This window comes from Canis lupus, chromosome 5 (genome assembly GCF_003254725.2).
Source record: "Canis lupus dingo isolate Sandy chromosome 5, ASM325472v2, whole genome shotgun sequence".
Taxonomy (NCBI): domain Eukaryota; kingdom Metazoa; phylum Chordata; class Mammalia; order Carnivora; family Canidae; genus Canis; species Canis lupus.
The window spans coordinates 39,346,471-39,369,659 of NC_064247.1; the positions used below are offsets into that span (position 1 = coordinate 39,346,471).

General features: G+C 40.1%; 1 protein-coding gene across 9 annotated transcripts in view; it reads left to right on the plus strand.

Moving 5' to 3' along the window:
- Positions 1-23,189, plus strand: part of ZNF286A (zinc finger protein 286A) — a 78,645-nt gene that overhangs the window by 28,563 nt on the left and 26,893 nt on the right. For 3 of the 9 annotated variants that reach the window (XM_025428297.3, XM_025428300.3, XM_049110241.1), the window contains 6 exons: positions 3,815-4,055; positions 5,014-5,102; positions 8,968-9,082; positions 10,253-10,345; positions 17,974-19,228; positions 20,139-22,340. In XM_025428297.3, the coding sequence (XP_025284082.1) occupies positions 4,016-4,055; positions 5,014-5,102; positions 8,968-9,082; positions 10,253-10,345; positions 17,974-19,205 (1,569 nt within the window). In that variant the 5' untranslated portion in view covers positions 3,815-4,015 and the 3' untranslated portion in view covers positions 19,206-19,228; positions 20,139-22,340. Of the gene's footprint in view, positions 1-3,297; positions 3,417-3,814; positions 4,056-5,013; positions 5,103-8,967; positions 9,083-10,252; positions 10,346-17,973; positions 19,229-20,138; positions 22,341-23,189 lie in introns of those variants that run through there. The other 6 variants (XM_025428296.3, XM_025428301.3, XM_035716144.2 and 3 more) reach the window with 6 other exon arrangements.

The following is a 23,189-nucleotide window of genomic DNA, read 5'->3' on the forward strand; positions in this document are numbered from 1 at the left end:
CTCCACGCAGGGAGCCCAACGTGGGACTCCATCCCAGGTCTCCAGGATCACACCTTGGACTGAAGGTAGCACTGAACCACTGAGCCACCCAGGCTGCCCTAATATGTGGTATCTTTTCATATTTTTCCCATTTGACTTTCTAGGAGCACTTTCGATTTAAGTTCTTTAGCTTCCATTTCTCCATAATTCTTGATTATTATTCCTTTTTTTAAATTTTTATTTATTTATTTATGATAGTCACAGAGAGAGAGAGAGAGAGAGAGAGAGAGAGAGGCAGAGACACAGGCAGAGGGAGAAGTAGGCTCCATGCACCGGGAGCCCGACGTGGGATTCGATCCCGGGTCTCCAGGATCGCGCCCTGGGCCAAAGGCAGGCACCAAACCACTGCGCCACCCAGGGATCCCTATTATTCCTTAAAATATTTTATCTGCTTATTCTTTCTTTCCTTCTAGGACTCTCATTTTATAAACAACTAGTCAGTCTCCACGTTGCTTAACATTTCTTTCATATTTTTCAGCTTTTATCCCTTTCTGATATCTTATGGAAGAGTAGACTCCAGCTTTAAAATTCAGTCTGGTTTCACACATTCTGCTACTCAATAAAATAATATTTCATTTCAAAAAAAAATAATATTTCATTTCAATCATTTATTTTTCACACATGGTTTTGTTTTATGAAAAGTTCTTGCTAAATATTTCTGTCCTCCTTTATCTCTTTTAGGCTAGCTTTTAAAAAATCCATATATTTTATCCTAAACAGTCCTCTAATTCTGCTTTATCTGTTATAGGCTGTTCAGTTTATTTTCTTTTTATAGCAATAGAATTCTTCAGATATTTTTTTTCCCCTGCAAGCCCATACTCTCTAGGCTCAGGTTATGAGCTGGTAATACAGGAAGTGAAGGGAACCAAGCCCTGGAATGTTTCCTATTCTTCTTCAACTCACCAGGAAGGGCTCAAGCTATAGATCATACATTTGTTTGTGGAAACAGCAAGTGGTACTTAGGGGGATTTGAGTTATTTTAAAAGCAGAGAATCTATGGCATTAAAATTTGGGCAAAGACCACTCCCCATTTACCACTCTCTTCCTACCAGATGATCTTATCCCTCAGAGAACCTCTCTATCTCTACCTCTTTTTTTTTTTTTTACAGTTATCACCTGGCTCAGTGTGCGTGTGCGTGTGTGTGTGTGTGTATGTGTCAGGATGGGAAAAAACTAAATAAAACCCTTTGAGGTAGATATGCTTGCCTCTATTAATATCCACTCTTCTCCCAGCCCAGCTCTAGGGCTATCCTGTACAATGATGAAGGAGTGGGCAAATGTGGGAGTAGATGGAAAAGAATACAAGAAAACACCAAAAAGCACCCACACTCCCTATAGCTTCTCCCTGCAGTCTTCTTGTAGCATATGTCTTCCATTTGTGCTGCCATTCCCTCCCCACCTACACACACACACACACACACACACACACACACACACAGGACCAAGTGTAGTCATCTATCTTCTAGAGGATTTCCAATCATTTTTTCAATAGTTTCTCAATCCAACAGACTTGCCACTTCCAAGGGATATTCAGGTTGGGTTCTGAGGAAGGAGCTAGCCATTTATGTTAGCATGCTGTATTAGTAATCTTTTCTTTGCATGGCAATATTACTATACTTAACGGCTCAAAACAGCATACACTTATTATCACACAATATCTGCAAGGGAGGTCTGAGCACAACTTAGCTGGGTCCTCTATAGCTAGCTATTAAGGTGTCAGCCAGGACTGGGTTCTCATGTGAAGATTCTTACCAGCAAGGATCCACTTCCAAGCACCAGGGGGTTGTTGACAGGGTTTAGGTTCTTGCTGGCTATTGGCTGAAGACTACCTAAAGTTCCATGTCATGTAGTCCCCCAACATCAACCCTTGCTTTATCAGAGCCAGCAATGAGTCTCCTACCAACAATTAGAATCATGCCATCATGTCACCTTTGTTGTGTTCAATTGTTTAACAATGAGCCATAGGTCTTACACTCAAGAGGGGATTCCACAAGACTGTGAATAATGGGAGCTACATCAAGATAATGGGAGCCAGAGAAGGGGTGCCTTCTTATGGGGACTAAAAATCATCTTACCCCAAAGTTTTTGAAAGTCATTTCAAAAGTTTTAAGCAATAAAGTAACATTATATTCCTGCTTTAGAATGATCACTGGCCAGAAAGTGTGGAGAACAGATGGGTGGGAAAGAAAACTTGAGTTAGGGAAATCACTTAGGGGACCGCGAGGGTAACCCTAGTGAAATGGTTGTGGCCAGAAAATAAGGCAATGCCAGTGGGTACAAAGATGGACCAATTGGACAGTTGTTTAAAAATATAACAGGGGATCCCTGGGTGGCTCAGCGGTTTAGCGCCTGCCTTCGGCCCAGGGCGTAATCCTGGAGTCCGGGGATCGAGTCCCACGTCGGGCTTCCTGCATGGAGCCTGCTTCTCCCTCTGCCCGTGTCTCTGCCTCTAGCTCTCTCTCTCTCTCTCTCTCTCTCTCTCTGTCTCTCATGAATAAATAAATAAAATCTTTAAAAAAATAAAAATATAGCAAATAGGACTTGGAGATAAATAGTGAAAAAGAAAAGTTGAGGATATTCAGGTTCTGGCTTTTGCAAATGAGTTTCCAGACAGTGAAAATCATTCACTGAGAAGAGTTAGGGCAGTTTGGATGTTTTAGAGTTTGGGGCGGGTGGGTTCGTGCAAGACCATAACTAGAGACTAACTATGCTCCGTTGAGCCAACAGCCTCTTTTGATAAATTTAGATTAATTTTTATGGCTGCAAAGAATCTGCTGCTCCAATCTGCTGAAACTGGCTGAGTCTTTTCAACTCATCTATCTCACACGGGTTAATTTTCAGTATTAGAAAGCGGTGTATGGATGGATGCACGAGCATCGGTTTGGGTACACGTCCCGCTGCTCCCAAAAATACACCTTTCAGGTTGTTTGAAGGCAAAGGATGAGTTTGGGGAGGACAGAAAGATGGGAAAAGCCATATACTCTAATAGATCTTATAGTTGAATCATTAGGGTCGAACTCCTCAGCAACGCTAAGCACGGAGCTGCAGTCCCACGAGTAGACAAAGCGCGGGTACCAGCACCGACCCGACTCCGTGCCTCTGGGGTTCGCGCTCTCCCTTGGGTGAATCCGACACCCGCGATGCGGCCCGATACTCTCGCGAGAGGGAAGGAGCCCACAGCTCCTTCGATTCTCCCAACCGCGCCACGTGTGCTCCCACCTGCGGAGAAACGGAGTCTGGCAACGCCCAGGGGCTTCTGGGATTCGTAGTTCCGGGCCTGGCGGAGGCCTGCCAGCCTTGCCCCTCTCCTTCTTACGCATGCGCGACTCCGAGCTGGCCCAAGAAGTTCGTAGCCTTTGTCAGGCCCGGGATGGGAGGTGAGTTGGCCGTTCCCATGGCGCTCTTCTCCGCTCAGACTAGATGGTGGCCCCCTGGGGCGTCAGGTAGTACCGAGTCGGGGCTGGAGTGCGCGTTTGTGGAAGGGGCCTCGAGGGCGGACCACGAGCACCATCTCTTTGCGCCCCGGCCCGAATCTGTCTCGCGGCTGCCGCCTCCCCGGGACGCGGGTGCGAGCGCGGTGCCGGCGGCGGCGCGACGGGCGGGGCGCGGGGCCGGCGCGGGGCTTCGGGGGAGAGCCCGAGCGCAGCGGGGTTTGTGTGCGCGCCGGGTACCTGGCTGGTCCCTTGCAGCCGCTCGGTGCCCCCAGGGACAGCTGCAAGCGGCAGGGACAGGCACCTGGCACCGAGCCTCAGGGATGCTGTCCCCGGGTTTTCAGGTCCCAGCCTCGTAGCACCGCGCCAGGCTCGAGAGTGAAGAAGGAACCCGACCGCACCTGATTGAAGCCTCCCAGCAGAGCCCCCGGAGGGAAGGCAGGACGGAGGACGACGAGGCCGCGGGAGCTTCTCACCATTCCGCTCGGACAAGTCTGAACTGGGGAGGGGGGAGATCAGAATATTCAGAACCGGGAGCAGGGGTGATGATGGAGACCGACGTGGCCGACATGCCCGAGAAGACAGGTAAGAGTTGCTCAAGTGTTGAACTTGTGCGAAATTCTTTCCTCTTGGAGGGAAATCAGTTGCCTCACAGGAGGTGGCTCTTGGCGGAGAGTGCTGTCCGTCTCCTTTGTCTGGGGGACCGAAGGGCTCTTTGAGAGAGAGAGCATGAAGGGCTTGGTGTGGGATCCACCCCGCTTGCCTCTCCAGCTGGGCGCACAATAGACCCTTCAAAGCCACCCCTCAGATGCGAGCGGAATGTTAGCTTCTAAGGCGTGAGCGTAGCCTTGATTACTTTTTCTCACACGTTCTTCCTCCCAGATGATTATACCATCCTAGCCTCCAAACGTGAGTCTGAGAATTTAGCTTTTTGGTTGGCAAAAAAAAAAAAAAAAAAAAAAAATCTGCACCTTTTACGCCACTTTGCGCAACAACCATATGATTTCAACAAATACTTTTTTGTGTTATATAGGAGGAAATAGGCCCAGAAATCGGTGGCTGACTTCCAGTTCTACTAGAGCAGTCTTTGTTGAAGTTTGGTCTGTGACCTCCTACATCAGAATTACCTTCCTGGGCGCCTGTTAGATTTCTAGATTGCACCGCAGACTCAATGATAATTATTTGTAGGTGGGATAGAGCAGTCTTCTTTTAAATAGCTTGGAGGGTGATTTTTGAAAACTCTTGAGCCTGTTTTTCTGGTGTGTACATTAAGAGCAGGGAGAGTTCAGTATTTCTCAGGGAGAAAACTTGGTTTGATTTCTAGATCAGAGAGTGCCATCTTCCAGAATGTCTTATAACTATAGCAACTGAGTGAATATAAGTCCTGAGTAGCAATACTTCTGGACATTCTCCACGATCCTGGATCTTGGATTGTTTGAGGACTCCCTTTCATTAATGTTTGTAGGTGGACGCGATTTGAGACTTGTAAATATTAGTCACTAGATGGATCTAGGCCCCATCATTACTGCTTTTTTGCTCTTAGCTCTGTCTTCCCAGGATTCTCCCTTTTCCCAAGAACAGAGCACAGAAGAGGGAGAAGTGGCATCTCTGCGCCTCACGGCTAGATCCCAGGTAAGTGTGAGTCTCTACTGATTATTGAAAATACCCCCTTATTTCTCGGGGTACAGATGCACTCCTTTGTTTGTTTGTTTTTGCCTTGTTTGTTTTTTAAAGATTTTATTTATTTATACATGAGAGACACAGAGAGGCAGAGACACAGGCAGAGGGAGAAGCAGGCTCCCTGTGAGGAACCTGGTGAAAGACTCAATCCCAGGACCCCGGGATCACAACCTGAGTCAAAGGGAGATATTCAACCACTGAGCCACCCAGGCGCCCCACACTCCGTTGCTTTTGATGTCGAGTTTCTTTGTCCACTAGAGCCCATTTAGAGAGTTCCAGTTCTAAGAGACTACTTGGTTATCTGATGGACTCAGTAGAAAATGTCTTCTACTTACCCATAGTACCTTCTGCGCCTAGGATTTATTGTCATTCAGTAGAAAGCATTGCCCTTCTTTGAACTTCTACGCTTATTTCTCTGCTTGAATAACATAGGAGACTGTTTTAAAAGAAAATGTGGTACATACCTATTAAAATAGGTGTTTGTCTAGGGGAGAAAACAGACATGTGACTGTTAAAATAGAAATTTAAGAAAGCGCATTAAATGCTGGAGTGAATTAATGAAAAGCACTCAAATAGTTCAAAAAGTGCTAGAAAGGGAAAGCCTATGAAAGGTTTAATTTAAAGAGTAAGAATCCAGCCCTCCAAGATGATGAATGCTGAAGTATTTTAGAGGTGAAGATTAAGTCTGCAGCTTATTTTCCAATCCTCCTCTCCCCAAGAGAATATATCAAGAACTGTTGAATTTGAGTGGTGGTTGTTCTATATGGGTGAATAGTGTGTTAGTCTCTCAACTTTTTGTGTATTTGAAAATTGTTATTAAAACAAATTGGGGGCAGCCCAGGTGGCTCAGCGGTTTAGCTCCACCTTCAGCTCAGTTCTTGATCCTGAAGACCCAGGATCGAATTCCACATCGGGCTCCCTGCATGGAGCCTGCTTCTCCGCCTGTGTCTCTGCCTCTCTCTCGCATGCTCTGTGTCTCTCGTGAATAAATAAACAAAATCTTAAAAAAAAATAGAATTATTAAAAAAAAAAAGTTGGGTAGAAGAGAACTCTCCATAATGTGTGTGGCATACCTCAATTAGCCTTTCTTTTTGCTGCTGTAATGCAGAGCGTAAAAAGTAGACATAGCACATTGGTACTGTTTGAAAAGTGACTTCTCAGGATCCTTTTTAAAGTTTTTTATTTATTTAAGCAATCTCCACACCCACCATGGGGCTCAAACTCACGACCCCAACATCAAGAATCTTGCGCACTCTTCTTACTAAGCCAGCCAGGCACTCCTTCTCAGGATCCTTATATACTTGCTTATTTTCATTGGTTTCTAAACTACCTTACATGAGTATTAGAGACTGTCTTAGTCAAGAAGTTTTAAGTTGCAGCTCATGAAAATTCACACTGGCTTAAGCAGAAAGAGTTATTGACTAATGTAAGTGAAAAATCCAGGTGTCCCTAGAAATAAAACCCAGACAGCTATATTAGAACCTATTCTCTCTATTTCATGGACTTTTTTTTTTCTCTCATTAGATTTTGCACTCAAGCAGGCTTTTTGCCCTTGTGCATGTTCTTAATAAATTTTGGCATACATCTTCCCATGTTGAAGACCGGGGAAAAAATACATCTCTCCTAGTCATTCCAGCCCAAGTCCTGGAATTAACTCTTTGACGGCCATTAGGCGCATTCTGGTACCACTATTGGCCAAATATGGTGGTAATTCTCTAATTAATTGGTTCAATCTAGGGAATTTACCTGCACACACTCCTACAAACACACATCCCACCCATAAGTCAGATGGCATTAGTACTACCTGAACTCTACTAACAGTAGCCAAGTGTAGCAGCCAGAGGAAAATCAAGGTATAAATACTGGAGGAAGGGTGAACGCTTTCTACATTTCAGCATTTTGAAAATGGATTTAAGACTGCTGGGGCGCCTGGATGGCTCAGCGATTGAGCATCTGCCTTTTGCTCAGGGTGTGATCCCCAGTCTGGGGATTGAGTCCCACATCCGGGCGCCCTGTGAGGAGCCTGCTTCTCCCTCTGCCTATGTCTCTGCCTCTCTCTCTCTCTCTCTGTCTCTCATGAATAAATAAATATAATCTTAAAAAAAAAAAAAAGACTGTCATAGCTTTGGGGTAGATTAAACCTTTTATAGAAATTTAAAAACTGTCTTTGGTAATGCATTAGTGCATTAGATTTTGTTTGATGGTAACAACTATCTTTCTAATAGGAATTTGCCTGGGCTTTTTTTCTTTTTTTCATTTAGCTTTATCTTATTAGATTTTTTAGGATATTAAAGTTTTAAAACAGGGGACACGTGGGTGGGTCAGCGGTTGAGCGTGATGATCTCGGATGATCATGATCTCGGATTCCTGGGGTTTGAGCCCTGCATTTTGCTCCTTGCATGAAGCCTGCTTCTCCCTCTGCCTGTGTCTCTGCCCCCCTCTCTCTGTGTGTGTCTCTCATGAATAAATGAATAAAATCTTAAAAAATAAATAAATAAAACTTGCTCACTATAACTAGGTGAATAGCACAGACATACATAAAGAGAAAGATAATATTACTTACCTCCCCAAATTCAGTCCTCCACCTCTCCCTACTGAGGATAACAGTTTGTTGTATATCTCTATCCACTTCCCTCTCACCCCCAACTTTGGGATTTTTGTTTAAGTGTCCTTTCTGTAAATAGGATGTGGCAAAAAAAAAAAACAAAAAAACAAAAAACAAAAACACAACAACAACAACAAAAACAACTCAACCAAAAAAACACCTTTTTATAAGATAAATTATTTAATTCACAGTAATTGTATGTTTCAAGTTTTTCTTGCCATGTGATTTTTATAGTTCTGTTTATTATGCTTTCTTTATATCTTCTTTTGTTTTCTGGCTTTTGTACAATAGTTCATTTTTTTCTTTTAGTGGTTTGGAAATTAATTCCTATTGAGTGTCATTTTTGCAGGTTGTAGGATCGAGGTCATTTTTTTCCTCATAATATCTTTTCTACTTAGTGACTACTTTATGATTTTTATAATTTATTTTCCAAGGATGATTCTTACTTTTTGATTCTTGTTACATAAATCTCAGATTATTTCCACTTTGGGCATTTTATTTTGAAATTATTTAGACTTAAAGAAATGTTGTAAATAGTAAAAAGATTTTTCACGTACTCTCCATTTTAGATCCTCTAAAAGTTAACATTTATCTTATTATAATTTATTATAGCTTTTATATATTTTGTGTTATATAAACTTAATACTATGTTTACACATGAATGTTTAAAAGTTGTATCCGTACCTTCAATTAATTTGCTCCTGTCCAGTTTAATGCTTTTTTACTTTGAATTCCGTGTTTAACTGGATTTGGTACTTCCTGCCTGTCTTTTCATTCCATGACTTCTTCATTTGCAAGTTCTGTATTTCAATTCATCTTCTGATTGGTTAAATCAACTCACAGGGAGAATTATACAAACATGCCTTTTTCCTCTGCCCACATTGTTTACTGTGCCAAACTACATTATTGACTCTTTGGTTCGTGTTTTAACTCTTTATTCCCCTGAAAAATGATAGTCTCAATGGAGAAGCACCATAGTCTTACTTTTTTCAGTTCTCATGCTGACTTCAGGACAGTATGCCTGGCACATAATTGGCACCCAGTGACTTCATAGAGTATTCCAAATCCAAATACATTAGAATGCTTGTCATTTATCAGTCATTTCCCATCCGAGGTATATGTCTTATGCATCTACTCTAGGGGCAGCAGAAACTAGGGGGGTGAAATTGAGTCTGTTGAGAGATGGTGAACAAAAGTATGTTTGTGTCTTAGGCACCAGTGACATTCAAGGATGTGGCCATGGACTTTACCCCAGAGGAGTGGGGGAAGCTGGACCCTGCACAAAGGGAGGTGATGCTGGAGAACTATAGGAACCTGGTTTCACTTTGTAAGGATGGGTTCTCCTTATGACTCTGGAATCTACTTACGGGGACATCATTACTTTATTGGAAGTGAAATAGCTTAAAAACCTTCACATTCGCATTCAGAAATCATAACATATTGATCCCTTTGGGCCCAGAGAAAATCTGTTTCTGCCCTAGGTTCTTGGTAAAATGTCTATGCTTGTTTTGTATCAAAATTCTTTGGATTCAAATGATAGAAACCTAATTCACACTGACAGGATAAAAATTTTGATTTAGGCAATCATGTGTATTGACAGAAATTTCCTTTATTTATTTTTTAATCATGTGGCTTGGCTTTTCCCTGTATTAGCCTTATTCTTAGGATCTCCCCATGTGGCAGAGATGGCCATTGGCAGCTCTAAGGTTACACGATTATTCCAGTTAGAGTGCTTTCTGGCCATGTGGATTTTGTGCTCACCTTTGTGTCAGGGGTGTGTGCGTGTGTGCTCACATGTATGGTTTCATAGGGCAGTGGAAGGAACAATGTTAACTTCTCCCAGTGATATTTACACATGAACATTTATAAATTATATTCGTATCCTTAATTTGTTACTGTCATTTGCCTTGAATTAATTTTGTGCTTATGTAATCAATTCCCTAAGAAAGTGGATTCTGGTACCTAAAGAAGGAAGAAAGGGTAAAACCATTAGAAGACAAAAACTAGTCACCACAGTCATAATTTTTTGGTGCTGCCACTGAGGGCCCCACTTTTTCTGTTTCTTCTTATGCTAAGGACTCACCTGCAGTGTCTCCCTGGAACTTCCTTGATAGAGAAATAAAGAGAAATTCTCTCTCTCTCTCTTTTAAAGTAAGATCTACACTCAGTGTGAGATTTGAACTCATGACCCTGAGGTTGAGTCACATGCTTCGTGGACCCAGCCAGCCAGGTGCCCTGGGATATTCTCTTCCTTTCTGACAGACAAAAACACTTGCCTTTACCAATGCATGTAAGCTCCTTAACCAGACCCAGGCTCTTGCTGCAGGTATTTTAAGCTTCATTCAGAGACCCATCCTCCCTTATTCTTGATCTTCCTATAATATCCTATCTTTGTAGAACACAGATTTGGGTCTCTGCTGTAGAAAGATCATTGTGCCCATCACAAATAGTTTAAGTCCTTTCTTTTTGTTATTGTTCTCTTTTTTTAAATGAGCAGGGCTTCCAGTCTCCAAACCTGACAACTACAATTTGGAGAATGGAAAAGAACCGTTGATGCTTGAGAGGAAAACCCCCAAAAGCAGCTATTCAGGTGAGTCAGATGCGTGGGAGTGTTCAGAAATAATAGCCCCCACAGGACAGTGAAAAGATGGTACTTTTCAGTGCTTAACACAGAATGTTAGAAATGCTTTTGTGCTTTTATTTGTTTAAAGGTCTTAGTTTACATGATATAGCATTTTAAATAACATAAAATTTGAGAAAAAAAAGTAACACATATGTATTCACTGTCAAAATTAAACATGTGCTAATATTTTGTTTATTTTGCCTGTGTTTCTTTCCTTTGTTTTGCAATATAAAATAAAAATATCATAACTGTGCAGTTTATTTATTCATGAGAGACACAGAGAGGCAGAGACATAGGTAGAGGAAGAAGCAGGCTCCCTGCGGGGAGCCCAATGTGGGACTTAATCCCAGGACCCCAGGATCATGACCTGAGCAGAAGGCAGATGCTCAACCATGGAGCCACCCAGACGTCCCATAACTGTACAGTTCTGTGAATTTTCACAAATGAACACATTCATGTAACTAGTGCCCAGATCAGGAAGCAACCTTACCAGCCTACCAGTACTCTTGTCACTTCATTCCTTCCAAGGGTAACCTTATCCTAACTTCTATCACCATAGATTAGTTTTGACTGTTCTTGAACTTCATATAAACAGAACCATACTGTATGTTCTAATGTCTGGCTTTCTTCACTAAACATTACTGTGTCATTACATGTCATTGCATGTAGTTGTTCATTCTCTTTGTTGTACAGTGTTTCATTATGTCAGTATACCACCTTATCCATCTCTTGAGTTCGGTATCTGGGCGGTTTCCAGTTTGGGGCTATATTAATAGTGCTGCTATGTATATTCTTTCATATGTTTTCTGGCAAACATACAGGCATACCTTGGAGATAGTGTGGGTTTGGTTTCAGACCACCAGAGTAAAGTAAGTACTACAAAAAAGGAAGTCAAATGAATTTTTTGGTTTCCCGTTGTACAGAAAAGTTATTTTTATACTATGCTGTAGCTTATCAAATATATAATAACCATAATGTCTAAACAAAACCAATGTACCTACCTTAATTAAAACATATTGTTAAAAAAATGCTAACTGTCGGGGTGCCTGGGTGGCTCAGTCAGTTAAGTGTCTGACTCTTGATTTCGGCTCAGGTCATGATCACAGTCATGAGATCGAGCTCCATGTCAGGCTCCAAGCCCTAAGCTCAGCTTGGAGCCTGCTTAAGATTCTCTCTCTCCCTCTGCCCCACCACCACTGTCTCTTGTGCACACTCTCTCTAAAAAAAAAATGTTAACTGTCATCTGAGCTTTCAGCAAGTCATAACCACTGATCACAGGTCACCATAATAAATATAATGATAATGAAAACGTTTAAAATATTGCAAGTATGTGACACAGACACAAAGTGAGCAAATCCTTAGGAAAATGGAGTAGGTAAACTTGCTTGATGCAGGTTTGCTACAAACTTTCAATTTGTAAAACAAAAAACACAGTATCTGCAAAGCATAGTAAAGAACAGAATAAAAGCAAGGTGTGCCTGGATATGCATTTCTGTTGGATAATACGCAGGTAGAATTGTTGGATCCTGGGGTAGATGCATGTTTACTTTTGGTAGATATTGCCAGACTTCCAAAGTCATTGTCCTGAGTTACAATTATACTCCCACTAGCAGAGTATGTGATTATGGGAGTGGCTCCATAATATTGTCTGATTGCTCCATTGAAGCCATTCTTATAGGTGTGTATCTTTTTAAGAAATAAAAAATGTTGGGGCACCCAGGTGGCTCAGTTGATTAAGTGTGACTCTTGATTTCAGTTCAGGTCATGATCTTAGGGTCGTGGGATCAAGCCCCATGTTGGGCTCTGCAGTCAGTGCAGAGTATGCTTGAGATTCTCTCCTCCCTCTGCTTGGGTTGGGGTAAATCATTGTAATGTGTGTGTATACACACATACATATATGCATGTCAAAGAACAGTAACGTATGTATAGTATTAGGTTATACTTTTTATTTTGTAATGCAATTTTTTTTTTCAATTTCACATTGTAGGGACACGTGGGTGGCTCAGTCGACTAAACATATGCCTTTGGCTTGGGTCATGATCCCAGAGATCAAGCCCGAGTCCTGCTCCCTGCTCAGCAGGCAGCCTGCATCTCCCTCTCCCTGTGCTGCACTGAAGTCTATGTTTATAGACTTTGATTTGTAACACTATCTCTGGTAAACCCTGGTCCTATATATACTTTGGTCTGTTTTTAGGCTTTCTGCTTTGTCGTCTATGCTGCAATAACACATTGTTTTAAGTATTATATTTTATAGTATGTATATCTCTAAAAGGAAATCTTGCTTTAATATTCTGCTTTTTACAGTCTTCTTGTTCTTTGGAATACTGGGTTTTAAAATCCCTCCTGTGATTATAGATATATCTGTTTCCTCTTGTAGGCTTCTCAGTTTTTGTCAGTTTGACTATTCACCACCCTTCCACCCCTTTTTTGTGGGAGATACTGCCATTTTCTGAATGATCTAGAACTCTTCATACACGAGGCATTGATTCCTTGTCAGACATTTTTTTCTAGTTTTTGCTCTTCAGTTTTGCTGTGCTCATTAATGTACAAATTTAATGCATTACAATCTTCTACATTTTTTGATTTTTGATTAGTACTTAGGAAGCTCTCCCTCCAAGATTAAAAAAATATTTGCTTTAGTTCTCTTCTTTATATTTGTCCTTTCATTTTTTAAAAATCCTTAATCCATTTGGAATGGCTGCTTCTCTGGTTGTATCTTCTTAGCTTTCTTTTCTGAACAATTGAATATATGAATCGTTTAAGGCTTGGTTTTAATCTCTCATCTCTATATATACTTGGAATCGTAAACTTGAGTGTCTACATGGAAAAGCAGGTAAGATACTTGAGCGAAGCAACCAGGGTAAGCAGGATGGACTGTAAACTAGAAGAACACATGCCTTTAATGAAAGGAGTAGCCATTACTCCGTTAGCTCTAGCTCTAGAGCTGGCACAGTTTTTTATGTAAAGGGCTAGACAGTAAATAACTTAGGCTTTGTAAGACATACGGCCTCTGTTGCAACTACTCAGTCTTCCATGGTAGTGTGGAAAACAATCATAGACGGATCATAAATGAATGGGTATGGTTGTGTTCCAATAAAACTTTATTTAAAAAAAATAGCAAGCTGGGGACACCTGGGTGGCTCAGTGGTTAAGCATCTGCCTTTGGCTCAGGGCATGATCCCAGAGTTCCGAGATCAAGTCCCACATCAGGCTTCCTGCATGGAGCCTGCTTTTCCCTCTGCCTGTGTCTTTGCCTCTCTGTGTGTTTCTCATGAATAAATAAATAAAATATTAAATAAAAAAAATAGCAAGCTGTAGTTGCCTAATCTTTGGTCCAATTGGTTGTTGTCATTCAGTATGCTTCTAGCTTTTTTCAAGAGAAACCCAAAATTTGAATTTCTTTGTGAAATCTCCCCATTTTTAAATGTTGTCACTAATCTCAAAAATTTGTATAAATAGTGTGGGCCAAACAAAACAAGCCTGAGGGTCAGATTTGCCCCACTGGTCACCTGTTTGCAGCCTCTGCTTTCTCCTACAACCAAATGGCCATCTCTACCTAGATGGATCCCAAATTTTTATTTCCAGCTGAGATATCTCCTTCAGCCTCCTGTTATAAACATGTGTGTAACTATTTGATGTCTCCATGTGCTTGTGTTAAAGATACCTCAATACAGCATGTTTAAAACTGATTGCCTGGGGGTTTCTGGGTGGCTGTTAATTAACTCTATAACTCTTGATTCCTGTTCAGGTCATGATTTCACGGTTGTGAGTTCCTACCCAGTGTGGAACCTGCTCAGGATTCTCCCTCTCTGCCTCCCTCCAACTCACATGTGTTCTCCCTCTCTCTCTTTAAAACTGAAGGGATGCCTGGGTGGCTCAGTTGGTTGAGCATCTGCCTTCATGGCATGATCCTAGCCTGAGGATTGACTCCCGCATCAGGCTCCCTGAAAGGAGCCTGCTTCTACCTCTGTCTACATCTCTGCTTCTCTTTTATGTCTCTCATAAATAAATAAATAATCAATCAATCAATCTTTAAAACAAAAAACATGCCAATATATAGTTGGAAAAGAGAGAAGTATTTTATAGCTTTTTCAGGGAAGTTTGGTTGTTGTGATACTAACCAAAACTGGGCAAGTGTTAGTTTTTGTTTTTTTTAAGATTTATTGATTTATTTTAGAGAGAGAACATGCATGCCTGTGAGCAAGGGGAGGGGCAGAGAGAGAGAATCCTCAAATAGACTCCCCACCGAGTACACAGCCCAATTTGGGGTTAAATCCTAGGACTCTGAGATCATAACCTTAACCAAAATCTAGAGTTGGACACTTAACCAATTGAGCCACGCAGGTACTCTTGGTTAAGTGTTATTAGTGATAGATATAATGTGGTATCTGAAACCAGATCCATGAATTTTTCATACTCTTGTTAAAATCTATTGATCTTTTGGAAAATACTGGTTCACCAAGTTGTGCAGATCTTGTAAGTATTGACACATTATTATATGCAGTATTTTTTAAGTCACAACTTTTTTTTTTTAATTTTTTTTTAAGTTTTTATTTATTTATGATAGTCACAGAGAGAGAGAGACAGAGACAGAGACACAGGCAGAGGGAGAAGCAGGCTCCATGCACCGGGAGCTTGATGTGGGATTCGATCCCGGGTCTCCAGGATCGTGCCCTGGGCCAAAGGCAGGCGCCAAACCGCTGCGCCACCCAGGGATCCCTAAGTCACAACTTTTAATATCATCACCGATCTTATTTGGAAAATCTGTAAGGATGAAGAAGCTCAAGCTCTTAAGGGCAAATACAGGTTTTCCAAAATCCTAATTTCTGCCCCAAAACTGAAATTTTATTGGATACTGTTGATTATGTTGATCACTTTCCTTGAAGTGACAGGCTCACTTTGTTCATTTTTTGAGAAGATATCTTTCAGACACTCAACTTGTATAACGTATTTTATCTGTCATTCTTCCAAGTAAAAATTGTAGTCCATGGAAAAAGCAGCTAATTCAGCTCAAATTATTTTTTTTAAGATTTATTTATTTATTCATAAGACACACACAGAAAGAGGCAGAGACATAGGCAGAGGGAGAAGCAGGCTCCTCACAGAGAGCCCGATATGGGACTCGAGCCCGGATCCCAGGATCAGGCCTTGAGCCAAAGGCAGACGCTCAACCACTGAGACATCCAGGAGTCCCAAGCTCAAAGGATTTCATAAGTGGTTTTCTTCAAGACAACCATCATTCTTTGATTATGAACAGAATTGCTTTATAAATATTTCCTATTTCATTAATTTAGAATTTTAAAAAGTCAAGGCTTGAAATTAATAAAAATGTTTCATTTTTAAATGAAACTGGCTTTTTTTTACCCCCTTAACTGAGAGTACATGGCAGGGAGGACTACCACTGCTAGTAAGTTTGTTGTTATTGTCCTGCTTTGTGCTAAGTCATAAGCAGTTTTACATGATTACTTTTGTAACAGTGTAAATGATAAGACAATGAAAGAGGTAAATAACTTTTAAACATTAAATTGAAAATAGTTTTGAACTTCTGGCTTCCCAGGGGTTTATGGACTGTACTTTGAGATTTCTGCCTCTGCCAGTTGTACATCAAATCATTAGCACTTGTGCTGTGTCAGATTTTTTAGTGGTTTATACTCCTTTAAAGCTTATTAAGGTAGGTGTTGTCATTATTCCTTATGAAGTAGGTACTGTTTTTGCCCATCTTCACATGTAGTGAAAGTGAAATAGAGGTTAAATAACTTGTCCCAGGTCACACAGCTGATAAGTGGCAGAGCTGGGATTATATTCATGCATTCTGATTCCATAGTTCATGCTCTCTCTCACCTTGGGTTTTTTTGTTCATATCATTCCCTCTGTGTGAAATGCTCACCTCCATGCTTTTGTACCGATTACCTGCAACACTCACCTGAACTCCAACCCTACTTTCATTTCAGCTCAGTGATTTTACTTCCTCAGAGAAGTCACCCCTCATCTCCCTAGATTTCCATCTTACATTTTTTCATAGTGTCATTTGCCTTTTATTTCTCAATACTTAATTACTACAGGTGCATTTTTATATCCATTTGTGAATATTAGACTGAATTCTCTCTCCACTCGTGCATGTGTTTTTCCCCAGTGCCTAGCACAGATCCTAGCATATGGTAGATATTCAGTGGATAGCTGTTGAATAAATGAATAGAAGAGTAGCTTCGTGAAGGAATTGAATTCATTTGGCTGTATAGAATGAGGGACAGATCTAACTTAATTTTCTTCTAAATGTGTAATCAGTTGTCAGCACCATTTGTTGGAAAACAAATTATCTTTTGTTGACTGAAATATCACCTTTGTATTATTTTAATTGTGTATGCTCTATTTAATTTCTGAAGTTGCTCTTCTGTTTCATTGATCTGTCCATTCCTTTTTTTTTTAAAGATTTATTTTTATTTATTTATTTATTTATGAGAGAGAGAGAGAGAGAGGCAGAGACACAGGCAGAGGGAGAAGCAGGCTTCATGCCGGGAGCCTGACGCGAGACTCGATCCTGGGACTCCAGGATCGCGCCCTGGGCCAAAGGCAGGTGCAAAACCGCTGAGCCACCCAGGGATCCCCGATCTGTCCATTCCTTTGATCCACCATACTCTTTAAATTATTTTAGCTTCATAAAGTAGTTACATATTAGATATAAAAATTTAATATATTAGATATATTTAGAGAGGTCTAGCTTCCATCCCTGCCCTCTCTATTCTGATACTTCCCCTGTTTTTATTAATACGTTTTTAAATGAGTATTTCATTAGTCCATGCTTTATTTTTGAAAATATAACCAAATATGTACATATATTTGTATCTCCCCCTCCCCATTTTTTTCTACATAAATAGTTTCAAACTATACACACTTGCAGCTTGCTGGTTTTTTTAAAAAATTATTTAATGTATCATGGAGATAACTTCATACTATATATAGAGATCTTTCTGATTTTTTTTAAAGTTGCATAAGACTCCATTTTATGTCTACATCATTGTATATTTAATCAGTTACCTATAACTACCAGACTTTAGCTATCTCAGTGTTATATAATTTCATATATTTGCCATTATATCCTTGGGAGATCATAGAAGATTTTTTATTAGAGATGTATTGTAAAAACATTGTTAGGGAAGATTAAACTGGAAGTGGAATGCATACTTGGACATGAGTAGGATTGGATGACTGGAAACCTAGAAATCATAACTGTCCTCTACACTAAAGTGATAACCAAATATTTAATACAGCAGTAAGTATTCAATTTGTTTCTACCCTCTTCTGATCTAGTGTTCATTTCCTGCTCATCCAGTGATCTATTGCTTCATCTGCATCTCTCCTTGTGTATTACATCTGGTCTTCTTTCCTCTCTTGACTATCCTGAATGAGGTCCACTCATTTTTTCCACATATATTGTGCATTTGTTTCCTTCCATTTGCTTCCCTTTGAAAATCATCTTACAAAGTCAAATCCACTTAATCCTTAAAAGCATGCTTTATATCTTCATTAGCTATTACAGAACAGTCATTTGTTGACCACTGAAAGCAAAGGAAATTTGCATGTCCAATTTCTTTCAGACCTGGAATCTAAACCTGAGGGCAAAGATTCAACATCAGTGCCAGATACTTCTAAAGAAGAATCATGCCAGACTGCAATAATAGACAGACTGACAAGAAATAGTGTCTATGACTCCAACTTGGAAACAACTCTTGAATGTGAAAATTGGTTAGAGAGTCAGCAAGGGAATCAGGAAAGACACTTGAGGGAAATGCTCACCCATGTAAATTCACTCCCTGAAGAAAGAGATCATGAGCGTGATATATATTGGAAAAACTTTAGTCAGAAAACTGTTCTTCTCACTCAAGACAGATCTCCCAAAGGACCCTATGCCTTTCATACACTTGAAAAAAGGTTGAAACAGAAATCAAACTTAATGAAAAAGCAAAGAACCTGTAAAGAGAAAAAACCTCATAAATGTAATGATTGTGGTGAACTCTTCACTTACCATTCAGTGCTTATTCGACACCAGAGAGTCCATACTGGAGAGAAGCCCTATAGCTGCAGTGAATGTGGGAAATCTTTTAGCCACAGAGCTAATTTAACTAAACATCAGAGAACTCATACTAGAATTCTCTTTGAATGCAGTGAATGCAAGAAAGCCTTCACAGAAAGCTCATCCCTTGCAATACATCAGCGAATTCACATTGGAGAGAGACCTTATGAATGCAATGAATGTGGAAAAGGTTTTAATCGAAGTACACATCTTGTGCAGCATCAGTTGATTCATACTGGAGTGAAGCCTTATGAATGTAATGAATGTGATAAAGCTTTCATTCATTCATCAGCTCTCATTAAACATCAAAGAACTCATACTGGAGAGAAACCCTATAAATGTCAGGAATGCGGGAAGGCCTTCAGCCATTGCTCATCCCTTACTAAACATCAGAGAGTTCATACTGGAGAAAAGCCATATGAATGTAGTGAATGTGGAAAAACCTTTAGTCAGAGCACACATCTTGTTCAGCATCAGAGAATTCATACTGGAGAGAAACCCTATGAGTGTAATGAATGTGGGAAAACCTTCAGCCGGAGCTCAAATTTTGCTAAACATCAAAGAATTCATATTGGAAAGAAACCATACAAATGTAATGAATGTGGAAAAGCCTTCATTCATTCATCAGCTCTTATTCAACACCAGAGAACTCATACTGGAGAGAAGCCGTACAGATGTGATGAATGTGGGAAAAGCTTTAAGTGCAGTTCATCCCTCATCAGACATCAAAGAATTCATACTGAAGAGCAACTCTGAAAAATTACTGAATGTGAAGAAATGTAAGTTGACTTTATCACTGTGTTAAATACCTGAATTTTTTATGGAATACCCGTAAAATGCTGCTCAAGGACCAATCCTGTATATGTCTACTTTTATTTGCATAGCACATAGTTTTGAGCCATAGAAAGAATGCTCCTTATATATCCACTGATTTGATTATTATGAAAGCTGGTGAGAGATCTCAAATTTTGCTCCCCATCCCTCACCCACCATCACTACCAAGTACCCTTTCATGGAAATTCAAGAAATCCTTGGGAATGGGCAGCAGTATTATATTTGTGAAATTTTATTCCTCCCTCTGTCACATGAAAGCCCTGTTATAGCTTTTCATTCTGTAAGAAAAATCTTATTTGTGAAGTTAGGCAGAGGACGCCTATCTTTATCATCAGGAAGACAGAGTTGTTCCTCTTTGGATCCAAAGTAGAGCTCCAGATGGACAGGAAGTGTCATTTTTCCAGAGGTTTTTTTTCTTTTACATTAGCTATAAAATGTAAAGGTTAAGAGTTGAAATATGCTTTGGGTTCCCTGCTTCCCCAAAGGCTCCTGTCTAATTTGATGAACATAAATAGAATGTATTGCAGGTTCTAAGTTATGTTCCCATGGATTATGTTGGTCATAAGTTTAGATAATTGTTAGCCCTCTGCTATGTAGAGTTTCATTTTCTGCTTCCTTGGAATTGCCCTGAAGTTGAGAGTGGGTCAAAGTCTTAACTGTAGTTTTCAATTAAATGCCTCTTTTCTTATCCTTGGCATTGAATGAGTCTTTGGTTTTTTCCATAAAGTATTAGGGAGATTTCATTTCTTTACATTATCCTGCTTTCTGTAAACTATGCTTTGTCTCTTTGAGAGAAAGTCCCTAGGATGTTGAGGGTCTGAAAAGTTGATAAGTTCAATGTGTTGTTATATTTAGGGTCCCAGTCAAGAAGGAGAACTGAAGCAACTGTGAGACACAAGGACAAACCTTCATGTCAAATATGGAGAATAGTTCACAGGACAGTGACTCACTGGAGGATAAGCAGCTTCCCTCCATGAAGAAGAGGTTGCCATGCCATTTCTCTGGCTTTCATGTCTAACCACATTTTCTGTTGTTATTGTTCTCTCTATATGTTTGTTGGTCTTTCCCAGAGCCCTAAAGAAGGTAGAAAAGGCATGAAACCTCAATGATAAATTGACATAAGTTACATGGGTGACCAAAAATCAGTGGTGGTATTGGAAACATGAAAGCAAACGTTCAAATAAATACCTAACAAAACACTATACAAATGTCATTTTTATTGTTATTCTATTTTATGAAGAGTGTAGAAAAGTTAGAAGGAAAATAGTTATAGAGCTCTAATTTTTCTCCTAAATTCTATCCTTTATGAACATTCAGCAATCAGTCCATACTCTTGCCTTCTCTCCATTATCCCTGTTATTTCTTATAATTCCTTCTGTAAGCCTTAGTTGTATTATTGAGGAGAAGTAGAGGAATAGAGTTTAAAGAAGTGGCAGTAGAGGGCAAGATCATTAAGAATAAATGGATTAAATCCAGCCATGGTGGAAATCAAAGAAAATGATAGGAAATGGGGCTGAAAGGACTGGGAAGAGGTTTTGGAAGGAACAAAAAACATGTTGGAGGTGGAGGTGGGTGGGTAGGCTCAGGGTCTAAGAGGTCAGGGTAGGAGGCTGACAGGAACAAGGGAAAGGCACTCGTTCTCGTCACCTTAATACTCCATATTCATGCTCAAAGATAGGAACTGACAGACTGGCCACCACCCACAACCAAGTCCAGGCTTCTGACTGTTTCTCTAAATAATGTTTAGTTAAGTCTTAACCAAACTCATTCATTTACATTTGTTTGTGGTACAATGGCCGTGTCCAGTAGATGCAGCAAAGATTGTATGTCCCCAAAAGCCTAGAATGCTTGATGTTTCTCTATATGCCAAACACTTGAGTGAAAATAAATTCATCATTTGGGGGCCAAAATTGGACTTCCAAAATAAGATCCACTTGGCCTTTTCAAAGCCGAGTTTGAATTTTGCCAACCTCACTTAGCATTTATGTGATCTAACTACTTGCCGTCTCTAAGTCTCAGAGTCTTTATCTATAAGATGGGAATAAATCATCCCTTTCTCATAAGGTTGTGAGGATTAAATAAGACAATGCATATGAAAGACCTCACACACAGTAAATTATATAGAGAGCCTCTATATGTATATGTGTGTATATATATATATATATATGCATATATGTGTACTTTAATGGAATATCAATCCATTTGGGGTGCTACGACAAAATAACTCAGAGTGAGTGACTGCGTGGCTTATAAACAACATTTTCACAGTTCTGGAGACCAACGAGTCAAAGATCAAAGCCTCAGCAGATTCAGTGTCTGCTGAGGGCCTGCTCCCTGGTTCAGGGAGATGAATGATCTCCCTGATAAGATAAGATGACTGCCGCCATCTTATGTCTTTGCATAGTGAAAGGGTAAAGGGGCTCTAGGGCCTCCTTTATAAGGGCAACTAGCCCTATTCCTGAGAATTCTGCTCTCATGACCCATTCAGCCTCTAAAGGCCCTGCCTCCTAATACCATCACTCTGGTGATTCGATTTCAAGATAAATTTGGGGAGATACAAACTCAGTCTGCAATAAGTGGCTAAGTATCAATCAAATAGAAATTACTTAAGAATGAATGTATCTTCTACAGCTTTTGTTTACCGTTCAAGAACTGTCAGCATCCAACTGTCTAGCGCATCATAGAAAAGGGGCTTCTCCTGCTCTTGCTTCTCTCTGGTGCTGCTCCATACACAGCCTCCTTGAGACCTTGGGGAATCTGCTTTTCTCCCTTCTTAGTACCACTTAACCAGGAACTATCTGATAGTTTCAGAGACTCAAGTTACTAATCTAATTGCAGTTTAAGTAGTGTTATGAGACGCGGTCTAAGTTAGTTTCACTGGGAACTCTGGCCTTTACATTTCATTATTTGTTTTGTTTGTGTTTGATGTTTAGTATGGCTGTACTCCAACATGAATCTTGGAAGTTTTAATGTTCTGCTTTTCAAATGTTTTTGGTTACCTACAAACTAAATTTGACTGCTCTTATTGGTCCACTGTCAATAAAGATGTTGTTTATATATTCATTGTCAGAAATTTTGTAAACGACTTCTAAAGTTTCCTGATTTAAACATTTTTTAAAGATTTTATTCATATATTTATGAGAGACAGAGGCAGATACTTAGGCAGAGGGGAGCCTGATATGGGACTTGATGCCAGGACCCCAGAATCACAACCTGAGCCAAAGGCAGACACTCAACCACTGAGCCACCCAGGTTCTCCAAATTCAAGCATATCTTAAGAGGCAAAGATAAACCAACTATAAACTATTTCCATATCATTCAGGGAACCAATCACATTTCTAGTTGTTCATCTGGGCTTCACAACTTCTGAAGACATGGGTTTGGGAATTTCCTCCACAGCCCATGTCTCTGTAAGAAAGTTAAAGAGTAGAAGAAGGTTGTTTCTACCAAATGGTGTTGAGTCTTCAGGTCAAGTGAAGGCATCACTCATTTAAGAGGGGGTAATGGGGAAAAAAGGCACCACTTATTTAGCAGGGGTAACTAAAAAGTACAATTGCAACTAGGTAAGATCAGGTCGACTGATTTAGTGTAAATTTTAAATTACATCTGGCTTTTGGGAGGAAAATGTTACATCACCCAAAGTATTAAAACAGTATGCTGTATAAGAACACAAAACAGTATTCAAATTGGTAAACAATTGACTAGTTTAATTGTCTGTTAAAAGTTTCTAACAACTTTATTTTCCTAGATGAGTTTTCACTTTTTATCACAACAAGACTCAAGTTGGAAGCTCTTTATCCACACTTTCTCTCTTTCCTTACCTAATTCTTTTTAAGTCCCAATGGGGCAGTCTTGGAATCCAGAACCACAAGCTGTCCCTCACCCTAGCTTTTTTTGGCAATGGGG